General features: G+C 41.7%; 1 protein-coding gene across 35 annotated transcripts in view; it reads right to left on the bottom strand.

Moving 5' to 3' along the window:
* LOC139380220 (obscurin like cytoskeletal adaptor 1b) overlaps positions 1-15,332 on the bottom strand; it is a 75,131-nt gene that overhangs the window by 43,792 nt on the left and 16,007 nt on the right. For 14 of the 35 annotated variants that reach the window (XM_071122727.1, XM_071122717.1, XM_071122715.1 and 11 more), the window contains 10 exons: positions 9,115-9,390; positions 7,783-8,058; positions 6,881-7,156; positions 6,297-6,572; positions 5,353-5,637; positions 4,493-4,768; positions 3,969-4,241; positions 3,530-3,805; positions 3,052-3,327; positions 2,499-2,774 (listed from right to left, as the gene is read on the bottom strand). In XM_071122727.1, coding sequence (XP_070978828.1) covers positions 2,499-2,774; positions 3,052-3,327; positions 3,530-3,805; positions 3,969-4,241; positions 4,493-4,768; positions 5,353-5,637; positions 6,297-6,572; positions 6,881-7,156; positions 7,783-8,058; positions 9,115-9,390 — 2,766 coding nt within the window. The remainder of the gene's footprint in view (positions 1-2,498; positions 2,775-3,051; positions 3,328-3,529; positions 3,806-3,968; positions 4,242-4,492; positions 4,769-5,352; positions 5,638-6,296; positions 6,573-6,880; positions 7,157-7,782; positions 8,059-9,114; positions 9,391-15,332) is intronic. The other 21 variants (XM_071122721.1, XM_071122726.1, XM_071122731.1 and 18 more) reach the window with 4 other exon arrangements.

Raw genomic sequence — 15,332 nt, 5'->3', positions numbered from 1 at the left:
CATACAGGTTCACATAGTTGGGGACAAAAGGGGAGTTCATGGCTACACCACGAATTGGAAGGAACAAGTCTGACTCAAAGATGAACAGTTCTTTTGCTGAAGTTCCTTCCAGAGGAAGTTTGGAACTCGGTAGTGAGTGCTCCAACCGAGGACAGGCGATTCTTAGGTGCCACACGCTTCAGCACTCGGCGGTACCATTCCGTTGTGCTCCTAGACGTTTACACTTCACAATAACTGTACTTACAGTTGAAATTTGATGAACTGACTTGTTGGAAAGGTGGCATCCTATAACGGTGCGACGTTGAAAGTCACTTCAGTGAGGCCATTCTACTGCCAACATTTGTTCATGGAGATTGCATGGCTGTGTGCTCGAAGTAACCAAATCCACTAATATGAAGGGGTTTCCACATATTTTTGTATATACCGTACAGACATACATACACACATTTGAAGTCGGAAGTTTACATGCACATCGTTTTTCAACCACTACACAAATGTCTTGTTAACAGACTATAGTTTTGGCAAGTCGGTTAGGACTTACAAAGTTATCTACTTTGTGATGACACAAGTAATTTTTACAAAAATTGTTTACAGATTATATCACTTATAATTCCCCGTATCACAATTCCAATGGGTCAGAAGTTTACATACACTAAGTTAACCGTGCCTTTAAACAGCTTGGAAAATTCCAGAAAATGATGTCTTGGCTTTAGAAACTTCTGATAGGCTAATTGATGTAATTTGAGTCAATTGGAGGTGTACCTGTGGATGTATTTCAAGGCCAAGTCTGGTTCACCCTTGGGAGCAATTTCCAAACGCCTGAAGGTACCGGGTTCATCTGTACAAACAATAGTACGCAAGTATAAACACCATGGGACAAGGCAGCCTTCATAACGCTCAGGAAGGAGATGCGTTCTGTCTCATAGAGATGAACGTACTTTGGTGCAAAAAGTGCAAATCAATCCCAGAACAACAGTAAAGGACATTCTGAAGATGCTGGAGGAAACAAGTACAAAAGTATCTATTTCCACAGTAAAACAAGTCCTACATCAACATAACCTGAATGGCCGCTCAGCAAGGAATAATTCACTGCCACAAAACTGCCATAAAGAAGCCAGACTACGGTTTGCAACTGCACATGGGGACAAAGATTGTACTTTTTGGAGAAATGTCCTCTGGTCTGATGAAACAATGATAAAGCTGTTTGGCCATAATGACCATCATTAGGTTTGGAGGAAAATGGGAATGGTTGCAAGCTTGAAGAACACCATCCCAACCTTGAAGCACGCGGGTGGCAGCATCATGTTGTGGTGGTGCTTTGCTGCAGGAGGGACTGATGCACTTCCCAAAATAGATGGCATCATGAGGTAGGACAATTATGTGAATGTATTGAAGCAACATCTCAAGACATCAGTCAGGAAGTTAAAGCTTAGTCGCAAATGGGTCTTTCAAATGGACAATGACCCCAAGCATACTTCCAAAGTTGTGGCAAAATGGCTTAAGGACAACAAATGCAAGGTATTGATTGGAGTGGCCATCACAAAGCCCTGACCTCAATCCAATAGAACATTTGTTGGCAGAACTGAAAAAGCGTGTGCGTGCAAGGAGGCCTACACACCTGCCTCAGTTACACCAGCTCTGTCAGGAGGAATGGGTCAAAATTCACCCAATTTATTGTGGGAAGCTTGTGGAAGGCTACCCAAAACGTTAGACCCAAGTTAACCAAGTTAAGGCAATGCTACCAAATACTAATTGAGTGTATGTAAACTTCTGACCCACTGGGAATGTGATGAAATAAATAAAAGCTGAAATAAATAAATCTCTCTACTCTTATTCTGACATTTCACATTCTTAAAATAAAGTGGTGATCCTAGCTGACCTAAGACAGGGAATCTTTACTTGGATTAAGTGTCAGGAATTGTGAAAAACGGAGTTTAAATGTATTTGGCTAAGGTGTATGTAAACCTCTGACTTCAACTGTATATGGGGGATTGGAAATGATGCAGACAATTACATTGATCGAAGCTACAATCTATCTGTAATATTAAAGCTGATCTACCCCCTAAATTAAAAAATGTAATTAAATAATAAATAAACGGGGCTCTCAGACAAAACCGTCAGGAAGTTAATAGGCTTTACAGGGACTGATTCATTAAGCAAATTGCCTTGATAAAACAATTCAAATAAACAGATCAAAGTTAGTAAAAAATCATGATGCACACCAGATGATGGCGGTAACACGTGTCTTCCTCTATCTTTTTCACTACAAAACATAGAAATGTGCTGTTTTCACATATGTTGATGTTGGAGTGGTGCTGGAGATGATGAATATGAAGTTGACATGTGTATTTATTTCTCTGTTAACTAACACAAACATGCAATGCTTCATGAAGCCTTCATAAACCTTTTGTAAGGACTATATAGACACTTCAGATTTTTTTTAGAATGTGACGTTACATAAACAAGATAGCATGAACCTACGAAACAAGAATTTGTACCTTTCACGGTGATACAGAACACCATCTTATCATCCCCGGCATCACAGGTGTACTCTCCAGAGTCGTCGATCTCAGCATTTAAAACCACCAGTGAACGGAAAACACCCTGCTCCTCACTACAGTAGCGCTCATTGTCATCTATTTTTTTGTTGTCTTTGTACCAGACGACCATGCAGTTGGCTCTTGAAAGCTCACACCCTAAGACAATGTCATCTGATGCGAAGAACTGCTTTTGAGTATTCACATCGTTTTTGCTCAGGATCTTTACAGGTGTCTCTGAGAATGAAAACAGCGAGAAAGCAAGTGAAGGGTACTTTAATGGGCATCTGAATGGAGTAACATAAAGTGGAAGGTACTCTAATGGGCAGCTGTATGGAGTAACATGAAGTTAAATGTACTCTAATGGGCAGCTGTATGGATTAACATATCGTGAAACGTACTCTAATGGGCATCTGTATAAGAGTAACATGAACAGTGACAAAGCAAGTGAAAGGTACTGTAAAAGGCAGTTGTATGAACTAACATGAATATGTGATTCAATTTATATATCTACCTTTGATCTTGACCTGGAAGTCCATCACATCATCCTTGGCGTCACAGACATATTGCCCAGCGTCCTCCAATGTCATGGAGTGGATGGTTAATTGCCGCATGACGCCATCCTCAATAACGGTGACATTACTGCTCTCTTCCATTTCCTCTCCATTCTTCTTCCAGCTTACAGTGGCATTTGATCTAGACACCTCACAGTCAAGAACCAAAGAATCTCCAACAAACATCTCGACCCGACTTGCCATCTTTCTTGGGCGTACGAAACGGACAGGAGGATCTATGGATAAAAAATAATCACTTAAAAATTGAGCATCTCTTCAGCAGTAAAGGGGTTTCTTCTTGTGACATATGATGCACTCTGCACCAGCAACAGATCACTAAGGTACCATTAATAAGTCAACACTCATAAGTAATCTGTCTGTTTCTACTTTGGATATCAAGTGCCCTTGAAAAAAGTATATGATAGTAGACATCTGCACCTGCAATGTTGACAAAGAACGTCATGTTGTCATCAGCCGTATCGCACACATATTCTGCTGAATCTTTGACTGTGGTCTCAGGTATAATGAGTCTCCTGTAGACCCCATCCACCTCTAAGATGAGGTTGTCATTTTCCTCCACCTCAAGCCCGTCCCTATACCAGCGCACCACAGCATTGGGCCTTGAGATCTCACAGCTCAACACCATCCTCTCAGATGTTTGCTGGCAGAGCTCCATTTGCGACTGACTTGGAGATATAATTTGTACTGGAGGCTCTAGAAAAAGACAGCACCGACAATGAATCAAGACATGCAGTATGACCAAAACACTTATTGTTTGAGTAAATAATGATCTTGTGACAGAGAAAGCCAGTTACTACAGCAAGCATTGTGAACCTGCATGAAAACAAGATGTTATGCTCTTGATTGCTCTCCTTACCTGTTATGCTGAGATTAAAGAATATTGAATCATCAGCCGTGTCACAGACATATTCGCCAGAGTCTTCGACTCCACTACAAAGAATCTTCAGTCGCCTGTAAGGGCCCTCAATCTTAAGTTTAATGTTTTCGCTTTCTTGTAACTTTTGCCCATCCTTGAACCAGTTTACGACACCATTTAGACGTGAGAGTTCACAGCTGAGAATGATCTCCTCCGGCACATGCCGATCAAGGTGGACATCTTCTTTAGGGTATACAATCATCACTGGTGGCTCTGTAGATGACACAGAGTTACGTGAGTGAGAACATCACAGCAAGCATGACATCTCAGTATCACAAGTCATAGCATAGTCTTCAAAGCGCAATTCACAATTGCCAAATGCTTGTTTTACAGTTAGTCACATAGCTTATGAATGCAGTATGCCACTAGATTATGAATCATTCACAAAAATGATATTCTGTAGGCTTGATCTGATGTTGTACTTCATTCATAGTAAGAATGAAATGTCCTTGCTAAGTCATTACCTCGTATGTTAACCTTGAACATTAAAGCTCTGTCTCCGGCACGACATGTGTATGTCCCAGAGTCTGACAGCTGAGCTGACTGGATGGTCAGCATCCTAACAGTGCAATCTGCGTGTACAGCAATGTTGTCACTAGACTGCGTTTCAACCCCATCTTTGTACCACTGGACAATGGCGTCAACCCTGGAAACCTCACAGGACATAACAAGACGATCTTGTTCCACAACACTTTTGAAGAGGTCTTCCTCAGGGATATCAACAAACGTCACCGGAGGTGCTGCAGAAAGCAATATAAATGGTTCAGTGGAGTGAAATAACAAGATAAGTCTTATTAGATGTAAAAGGCCTGCTTTGTGCAGGTTAAACATGCATTGACTTCAAGCACTGATGATGATGCATTGACTTCAAGCATTGCCGAGGATTGCCTGGATAGTTCTAGAGAAGTCTGCGTCCACTGTTGAAGCAAAGATAAACGGTTAATAAAAGCTGTGCAATGATGAACTGTAGTGCAATTAAGTCATTGGGAAAATGACAGATCACGGTACATGCTTTTTTTCTCCTCCGATGGCCTCTTCAGGTGTTTAGCCTTTAATGAAAAGTATCAAAATATCTTATGAATGGCAACAAGAGATGACAAAAGGGAAAAAACTATTATGATGACCATAGCTCAGTTTAAGAACACAAATGGCTCCTACGTTATGTGTTTCTAAGGGTAGATGCATAAGTAGCTCCTAAAAGCAAAACTCAATGAACATGTCCAATGTCCAAAGATTGCGTGCTCTGAAAAGGAACATTTTATCTGCAACATGAAGTTATTAGTCACGCCGAACTTGACATTAACGGAAAAGCTTTACATGTCACCTTTCACATCCACATAGAATTCGCTGATATCATCTGCTGTTTTACAACTGTACACCCCAGAGCTTGAAAATGTGGCTGATTGGATAACCAGGGTCCTCATGGTGCCCTCTGATTGGATGTGTATTCCATATTGAGGGAGGAGCTTTATTCCATCCTTGTACCAACAGATCTGTCCACTGGGGTCTGAGAGCTCACATTGCAGTACAATAGGACAGCCTGCTTCAATGGACGTGTTCCTCTCAACCTCTGGGGCAGCTGAGAACCTCACTGGTGGAGCTATAGGTGCTTTAATTAATTTAAAGAAATATATTCAATGGAGGTATCATTCTAACATTAACATGTACATACAAAGCAATTTGATTAAGTAAATCTGAAGATGTATGATATTATGTGACTACCGTCCTGGCTACTTGTTAGATACTAAAAAGAGGGCACAATTGATTAATAGTTGTGTCTAGAGTCACCAGAGTTGAAGTTATTGCTTTAACAAATTTCTATTTTGTAAATATCATGAGATGATTTGAAGGAGATAGTGGTACTTCACTCATCACAGGAGGTTAGACACTTGAATGCTGAAGCTATTAGATACACTGCTTTGAGTATAGCTTTCCAATTTGTACCTGAAAAGGTATTGCTTTTCCGAGAGTAATTAGTGGTAAATCTCACAGATCCTTTGAATTAAATGTATTCATTTAATTCCATGCAATCAAAATCAGCATTTCTCTTAATCGAATCTGCTACTAGAAATACTATCAAGGATCCACTTTTCTACTGTGTATATCACATAACTACCTCTTCCAAACGATGCCTAGGCCTACTAATGACTGATGGAATTTAAATGAAGATTTGATGTTCAATACAAACCTGAAAGCTTGCACACATTACAAAGCATTAATCAACATATTAGTTAGTGATTTTGACCAAACTCAAAATTCTTAGATCACCTGCAACATCCACCTTGAATGCTATGCAGTCATCTAAAGCCTCACAGCTGTACACCCCAGAGTGACTGAGCTCTGCTGATTGGAGGATCACAGCCCTCAAAGCGCCCTCTGATTGGATGTCGACTCCATTCTCTGGGAGGAGCTTTGTTCCATCCTTGTACCAGAACACCTGGGCAGTTGGATCTGAGAGCTCACATTGTAGAACAATGGGGCAGCCTGCTTCAATGAACTTGTTCCTCACAACTTCTGGAAGTGCTGAAAACCTCACGGGAAGAGCTATGGGGTTTTCAAAGCATTTAGGAAAAATATTTAACAAAACACGAAATGCACCTGTTTCAAAGTGCTGATTCTTGTTCTATGTCATATTAAAAAGCTATGGGTACCTTAAAAACCTACTGTAGATCCCCGTTTTTCAGGGATACACTCATTATTACAAAGATATATATATACTGTATCACAACTATTAGTTACAATACAAAAACGTAATGAAATGGATATTACTATTGGTTCTTTGTAAGTCATATAGAACATGTGCTACACCCCTAAAAAGCTGTTAAAAAGGGATGCATAAAAAGGAAAATCACCTTGAACATCCACCTTGAATGTCATTGCATCGTCAGCAAGACTACAGCAGTAGAGCCCAGAGTCAGAGAGCTCCGCAGAGTGAATTACTAGTCTCTTCACATTGGCTTCACTTTGGATATCGAGGCCAGTTTTGGGAAATAGTTTAATTTCATCTTTAGACCAGCAGACCTGGGCTAGAGGATCTGAGAGCTCACACTGCAGTACAATGGGAGTACCAATTTCTACCGACTTGTTCCTCTCCATTGGTGAAAGTGGCATGATCTTCTGTGATGGAGCTAAAGGGTATGAATATGTGTGGGGAGAAAATGGTATGGCTTTGAAGTTGTGTCGCAAGACAATTGTATTAAGTCTTGTGCACACCGGTTGCGTCAAACTGTATGTGTTCTGGTGGAAGTCCATTTATTTCAATGGAAGGCAATCGGCAACAGCTCTGACTCATCTGCCGGACTAGGTTGCGGTGCATAGCTATGTGTGCAGTGTGTCGCACACAGAGGATTTTACCAACTTGCTTTGCGGTGCGGTATCAGACACGTAAGTAGATAAACCATCGAAAAAGTTGGTAATGTGTAGCGTGATTCTTTTTGTTATGTTGTGGCGCATGGACTGAGAAGACTACGTAAAATGTACTGTACGGCAATGTAATAATGCAACCTGTGTGCACGGGACGTTAGGCTACTTCATTGATTAAAAAACACATATTGATCTAGCGGTGCTAAAGTTCAAGTAGTTGTGGAAGGAAAGTAGTAGTTAATGTCCTCCCAGACCATCAAATATAAGAACACATTTGATACTTTAAGAGTTAAGGAAAATATTGCAATAAATGAACAGTGGCTACACCAATGAGAATATAAGCATAAGCTCCTATTATGTGTTGTGTAGCTACAAAATAGATGCAAATCACCTTTGATCTCCACTTTAAATGTGATGGTATCACCTGCTGTTGAGCACTCATATGTTCCACCATGTAATATTTCAGCTGATTGGATGAGTAGTGTCCTTTTGATGCCATCTGACTGGATTTCCATTCCACTTTGAGATAGGAGCTTTGTTCCATCCTTGTACCAGTACACCTGGGCAGTTGGATCTGAGAGCTCACATTGCAGTATAATGGGGCAGCCATCTTCAATGAACTTGTTCCTTTCAGCTTCTGGAAGTGCTGAGAACCTCACAGGTGGAGCTATGGGTGTCAATGATTATAAAGGGGATCACAATGTTAATTTTCTTACATGTTTTTAAATTATTCAAAGATTTTCAAGATATGCAATACATGTATTTCATTATGAGGGAAGAAACTGCAAGCACAGCAAACTGATTAAGACCTGGCTCAAATGAGAGAAAAACATTAAAACGAGATGCCAGACACAGTTAACAAAGATAAGACACAAAGCAGGAACAAACAAGAACCGAAGAGCAGAGAGTGCAAGAGTCAAGGATTGTGCAATCTCAAAGCAGCTAAAGGTTTACAGAGAATAACATGAAGGACAAGAGACAGGCAAGTGAGGTAACAAATGACAAAGAGGTGTCTTCATAAGAATGAAGGAGAATAAAAGGAATTTGTTAAACAAAAGATAAAGGTAATTGTTTAAATAAAAGATGAGTCAAGATGTGGTAAGTAGGCACCAGGGCATAATTCACATGCGTATCAATGGATACTTACAGAATGGTTTGGCATTTGCAATATCCCCCTTACAACCAACTAACTGTAAGTTATGTACCAGTACACTAATCTCAATAGCCAAATAGGTATGAACAAATTCTCCTCAAATGTTGTCCATTGGGTCGTCACTACCTTATTTTTATCTGCATATTCGGTCACCATATTACTTTAACATATTGTCATCTTAGTAATGGTTGTGTTTTCATGTGATTGTTTAGCCTTCATAGAAGACTATCCACTAATTGTGTGGCTGAAATAAGTACCCCATCATCAAGGCTATCTGTAACATGATTAAGTTTGACTTCAGCCAGTTAGGGCAGTATACAGACTAGAGATCTGTGCACTTAACTTTCACGTTAATTATTAATTGTGAGTTATGCGTGCAGATCTCAGGTGTGAGTATCTACTGTATAAGATCAAGAAACAATGGAAACAAACAATGGAAACGGACAAGTGATATCTTTTCTGTTAGATACTCTGCCAAGCAACACCAAACACCACCAGCCATCAGTTAGTTACCACTGCAGAACATGATTGGTTGATTTTTAATTAATTTATAGATAGTTTTAACATCACCTTTTACTTCCACAGTGAATTGGAGGCCATCCTCCATTGTCTCGCAACGGTACACTCCAGAGTGAGACAGCTCTGCTGATTGGATAACTAGAGTTCTCATAGTTCCATCTGATTGTATGTCTACTCCACTTTGGGTTAGGAGCTTTGTTCCATCCTTGTACCAGTACACCTTGATGGTAGGATCTGAGAGCTCACATTGCAGTACAATGGGGTAGCCTGATTTGATGTACTTTTTCTTGTCAGCTTCAGAAATTGCTGAAAACTTCGGAGGTGGAGCTACAGGGTTTAATATGAAGAAAATGTGGGTTACTGAACATGTAATGTAGGCTTATCATCTGAAATCATCTGCAACATTCTCTACTGAATATTCATTGACTTGTTTCATATATCGAGAAATTTGAAGGAAAACCTGAAATGTGTGATATAACGCCTACAAAACACTGTCACAAGCATGACAGGCCTAATACCTGCTGTAACATTCCACCACCAATTATATCTGATTTAAATCAGGGTTGGGCTCAATTCAGAATGCATTATTTTAACGATCAAGTTGACCCTGAGGCCTTCAAAAATAAGCCAAACAAATGAAATTGTTGGTGGAAAAATAATTGGTTATTCTAAGCACAAAGGTTAAAAGAGTATTTGAACACTGTTTCCAGAGAAAAGTTATATATCCTTTGGCAGTATGACTGAGTGGAATTTATTTTAATTACACCAGAAAGGAAAAGAGTAAAAGAGAGAGGGTTTAGTCCACCCAAAATCTGTCCACATGAAGCAGATCATTAATAATTAAGCAAGTGAGTAGTTTTTGTATGGCGGAGTCAAGATAAAAACAAATTGTTATTTTTGTCCAAGAAGACCAAGACCAAGACGCAGCGTGAGTAGAGTAACACATATTTTTCATAAACCGAAACTCAGCAAAACAAAAACAAACAAGCACAAACGAAAAGCTACTGGTACACACAGGAAACTATCCGTAGACAAGATTTTTATTTTACCTTTATCTAACTAGGCAAGTCAGTTAAGAACATATTCTTATTTTCAATGACGGCCTAGGAACATTGGGTTAACTGCCTGTTCAGGGGCAGAACAACAGATTTGAATTTGCAACCTTACGGTTACTAGTCCAACGCGTTAACCACTAGGCTACCCTGCCGCCCCAGATCCCACAAATAACAAATGAGGAAATTGCTACCTAAATATGATCCCCAATCAGAGACAACGATAAACAGCTGTCTCTGATTGTGAACCATATCACGCCAACATAGACATACAAAAACTCCAGATGACCCACCCTAGTCACTATCATGCCCCAACCAACATAGAGAATAAACAGCTTACTATGGGCGTGACAGTACTCCCCCCCAAAGGTGCGGACTCCGACCGCAAAACCTGACTCAATAGGGGAGGGTCCGGGTGGGTATCTATGATGGATGACAGACCGTGGGTCGTCGCCGGAGGAACCGGATCGTGGATTGTCACAGGAGGATCTGGACAGAGAACCCCTGCTGACAGGTCCGGGCAGAGAACCCTTGCTGAAAGCTCGGGCGCCGGAGACTCCGGACCGCCGACCGTTGCTGGATGCTTCGGACCACAGACCTTCGCTGGAGGATCCGGACCGCAGACCGTCTCAGGAGGTTCCGGACCGCAGACCGTCTCAGGAGGTTCCGGACTGTAGACCGTCTCAGGAGGTTCCGGACAGTAGACCGTCTCAGGAGGATCCAGACCGCAGACCGTCTCAGGAGGTTCCGGACCGTAGACCGTCTCAGGAGGTTCCGGACTGTAGACCTTCGTTGGAGGTTCTGGACTGTGAAACATCACCGGAAGCTCTGGACTGGAAACTGTCGCCGGAAGCTCTGGACTGGGAACTGTCGCCGGAAGCTCTGGACTGTGGAGGTGCACTGGAGGCCTGATGCGTGGAACCGGTACAGGTGGCACCAGGCTGATGACACGCACCTCAGGGCGAGTGGGGAGGAGGCACAGGATGTACTGGACTGTGGAAGCGCACTGGAGACCTGATGCGAGAGACCGGTACAGGTGGCACCGGGCTGATGACACGCACCTCAGGGCGAGTGCGGGGAGGAGGCACAGGACGCACTGAACTCTGGAGGCGCACTGGAGGTCTAGAGTGCAGAGCTGGCACAACCCTTCCTGCCTGGATGCTCAGTCCAGCCCGGAAAGTGTGGGAAGCTAGCACAGGATGCACTGGGCTATGAAGGCGCACTGGGGATACCGTGCATAGAGCTGGCGCCGGATATCCTGGGACGAAGAGACGCACCTAGGCCAGGAGTGTGGACGCTGTGCTCTGGCAAAGTGGGTGGGATTATATCCTTCCTGTTTGGCCCTGTCCGGGGGTGTCCTCGGATGGGGCCACAGTGTCTCCTGACCCCTCCTGTCTCAGCCTCCAGTATTTATGCTGCAGTAGTTTATGTCTCGGGGGGATAGGGTCAGTTTGTTATATCTGGAGTACTTCTCCTGTCCTATTCGGTGTCCTGTGTGAATTTAAGTGTGCTCTCTCTAATTCTCTCTTTCTTTCTCTCTTTCTCTCTCTCGGAGGACCTGAGCCCTAGGACCATGCCTCCTGACATGATGACTCCTTGCTGTCCCCAGTCCACCTGGCATGCTGCTGCTCCAGTTTCAACTGTTCCGCCTTATTATTATTGGACCATGCTGGTCATTTATGAACATTTGAACATCTTGGCCATGTTCTGTTATAATCTCCACCCGGCACAGCCAGAAGAGGACTGGCCACCCCACATAGCCTGGTTCCTCTCTAGGTTTCTTCCTAGGTTTTGGCCTTTCTAGGGAGTTCTTCCTAGCCACCGTGCTTCTACACCTGCATTGCTTGCTGTTTGGGGTTTTAGGCTGGGTTTCTGTACAGCACTTTGAGATATCAGATGATGTATGAAGGGCTATATAAATACATTTGATTTGATTTGATTTGAATCTAGCACGGCAACTGCGGGGAGCTGGGAACAGAGCGCACCGGGCTATGAATGCATACTGGAGATATCGTGTGCATCACTGCATAACACGGTGCCTGACCAGTCACATGCTCCCCATGGTAAGTACGGGGAGTTGGCTCAGGTCTAAACCCTACCTCCACCAATCTCCCCGTGTGCCTCCCCAAAAACTTTTTTTGGGGGGCTGCCTCTCGTGCTTCCGTCGTTGGGCTATCTCCTCATATCGTCGCCGTTCTGCTTTCGCTGCCTCTATCTCCTCCTTCGGACGGCGATACTCCCCGGCCCTTGTCCAGGGTCCTGCTCCCTCCAGGATTTCCTCCCAGGCCCATTCCTCCTGGCCACGCCGCTTGGTCTGTTTTTGGTGGGATCTTCTGTCATGTTCGTCGTAATGAGTAGACCAAAGAGCAGCGTGAGTAGAGTTCCACATATTTTTAATAAACCAAAACTCAGCAAAACAATACAAACAAGCACAAATGAAACATGAAGCTACTGGTGCACACAGGCAACTATCCGTAGACAAGATCCCACAAATAACAAATGAGGAAATGGCTACTTAAATATGATCCCCAATCAGAGACAATGATAAACAGCTGTCTCTGATTGGGAACCATATCAGGCCAACATAGACATACAAAACCCCTAGATGACCCACCCTTGTCACTATCACGCCCCAACCAACATAGAGAATTAACAGCTACCTATGGTCAGGGTCGTGACAATTTTAATATGTAATGCTTATTTGAAATGCAATAGAAGTTTCGTAATGAGTAGGTTGTTAAGAGTGTACTGATGTAAGTGGGATGCACATGACATCAACATGTCAACACCCCTTACTATATATTTAAAAAGTATTCAAATAACGAGATGTATCCACCAATCCAAAGAGAGAACAGGAGCTTGACATCCTGCCGTTCCACTCTGAGGACAACGGCATAGGCATCTCGTCATTATATCCAGTATCTCTGATTGCACCAACTTACATTTTACATTCCTGTCACTCAAGCTCAAATTCTACATCTAGTAAGGTGTTATATTCAATTAGAATTTCAACTCATGAGTTTTATAGTAGTCAATTCCAAAATTCTTAATTGAGCAAGACCCTGATTTTGGGAGAGAAGAAATCTCAAGGGGGGGGGGGGTAGTAGTAGTGAAGTGAATGGGGGGGTGACCACTGAAACTGCATTGAATGAATTCACAATGATTATCAAAAATGCAGTCAATGATCCTCAATGATCCAGATTTTATGGGATGCCATTAAAGGTGTTATTAAAACCAGTGCAACTGCATTCACATCTGGGCTGAATAAATCACAATTAAAGAAAATTTCAGAATTGGAGAGGTTATTAACACTTTTTCAGACCAGGTAGCGACTAGTCTTCTCAAAGTCAAGACAGAACTAAATCTACTGGTAACACAGACAGCAGATTTTTCCATCCATCGAATTAGACGCAACCATTAATTCCAATTAGCGGATATTGCAAGTATTGAATCGGAATCAGGTGAATTACTATCAGAAAAAAAGTATATATATATAAAATTTAAAAATCCTGAACCAATACTTGCACTTGACTCTCCAATCCCACCCCCTTCTAGCTCTGACTTTGCTGATTGCTACTTTATTGAGGAAAAGTGTACTTACGATGTCTGTGATACATGGTTGTCCCATCTACAGTAGCTATCTTAAGATGAATGCACTAACTGTAAGTCACTCTGGATAAGAGCTAAATGACTAAAATGTTAAATGTAAATGTAGAACCAAAATTCATCAACCAAAGATTATCCCGCTTCTATATTGTGCACCTCGTATATTGTACACCTCGTATTGTAAATAAATCGATTGAGTAATTGATTGAGTAATTCAAAAATATATATAAGAACTCTTCTTTCAACTGAGGAAGCTGGCTTGCTGGGAGCCCTCATCTCTCTTCATGAACTCAAAAGGGCATTGGGTAACATGAATACAGGCAAATCACCTGGTTGTGCTGGTATTCCTCCTCAGGTCTATTTAACATGTTGGAACCAGTTAGGTCCACTATTAATTGAAATTATTAACACAGCACAAATGTTTGTTTTTATAGAGCGAAAACATTTGGACCAAAGCAGGTTTGTTAAAAAAACGATTATCCTCAGATAACCTCCGTTGCTTATTACATATCTTACATGCTTCATCAGAAATGAAAGCTCCTTGGGCAGTTCTATCTCTCAATGCAGAAAATTATTTTGATAGACTAAAATGTCATATCTTCGGTTGGTTTTGGAACATAAGGGAATTGGCTCCAATTTCATTCATATATTTAAAATACTATATGCCAATCCCTCAGCCCTAATCATAACAGGCAATAAATGCTCTGTTCCGTTCAGAATAACTAGAAGTTGTAGGCAAGGTGATCCCATCTCACCTCTGCTATTTTTATTGCCTATGGAAGCCCTGGCCAAGGCAATTCGACAACTGAAAAAATTACAACATCATCTCTCAATTCCATGGATCACATAATCTCATTATATGCTGGCAATGTATCTCAATCCCTCCCAAAAGCTCTGAAGACCATAGACAAATTCAGTTCGATGTCAAGTTTTAAAATAAATCTAACGAAATCTGCCTGACTGCCTCTCGAGACCCCGATGGAGGACTCCATCTCTACTTATGGAATCCCAATCGTTTCCCAATTTAGATATTTGAGAATAGATATATTTCCTCACTTCAATAAAACCACTGGCAGAACTTTAACAGAACGCTCAAATCAATTAAATTCATCCTCAGTAGATGGACTAATATCTATTGTCAAATATACTACATTGCGACATCAACATTTCTGTATTTCAATGCTTCCCTTTACTCCCCCTTCTGGCTATTGGGATAAAATCCATAGTGCGGATTAAAACATGTATATTGCAAGGTAATCGGGCCGGATAAAATGAACAAACTTGCAAAGAAGGAAAGACGTAGGAGAACTATCTGTTCCAAACTTTAAATTGCATTTAGTCTCATCCAAAATTTGTTAAGACATGATTCTTCCGCCCAACGTGGCTGAGTATAGAGAGACATATGGTGTCTCCTATTGCCTTGAAAGAGGTGGTCTTCGCTGATATATCCTTTAAATAATGTAAACTATTGTGCGCACAATTTATATTTGGCACAACATTTTATAACAATGTAACTGGGAACTGGCTTGCCCATTCTCAAATATTTCACAACAAAGCTTTGCGATCTGAAGGGTGGCCTTTTGCGTCCGCCCAATGGTCCAAATGTGGATT

Source organism: Oncorhynchus clarkii, chromosome 22 (assembly GCF_045791955.1).
Source record: "Oncorhynchus clarkii lewisi isolate Uvic-CL-2024 chromosome 22, UVic_Ocla_1.0, whole genome shotgun sequence".
NCBI lineage: Eukaryota > Metazoa > Chordata > Actinopteri > Salmoniformes > Salmonidae > Oncorhynchus > Oncorhynchus clarkii.
The sequence above is the reverse complement of the archived record's forward strand: the minus strand, read 5'-3'. Positions and strand labels throughout refer to the sequence as shown.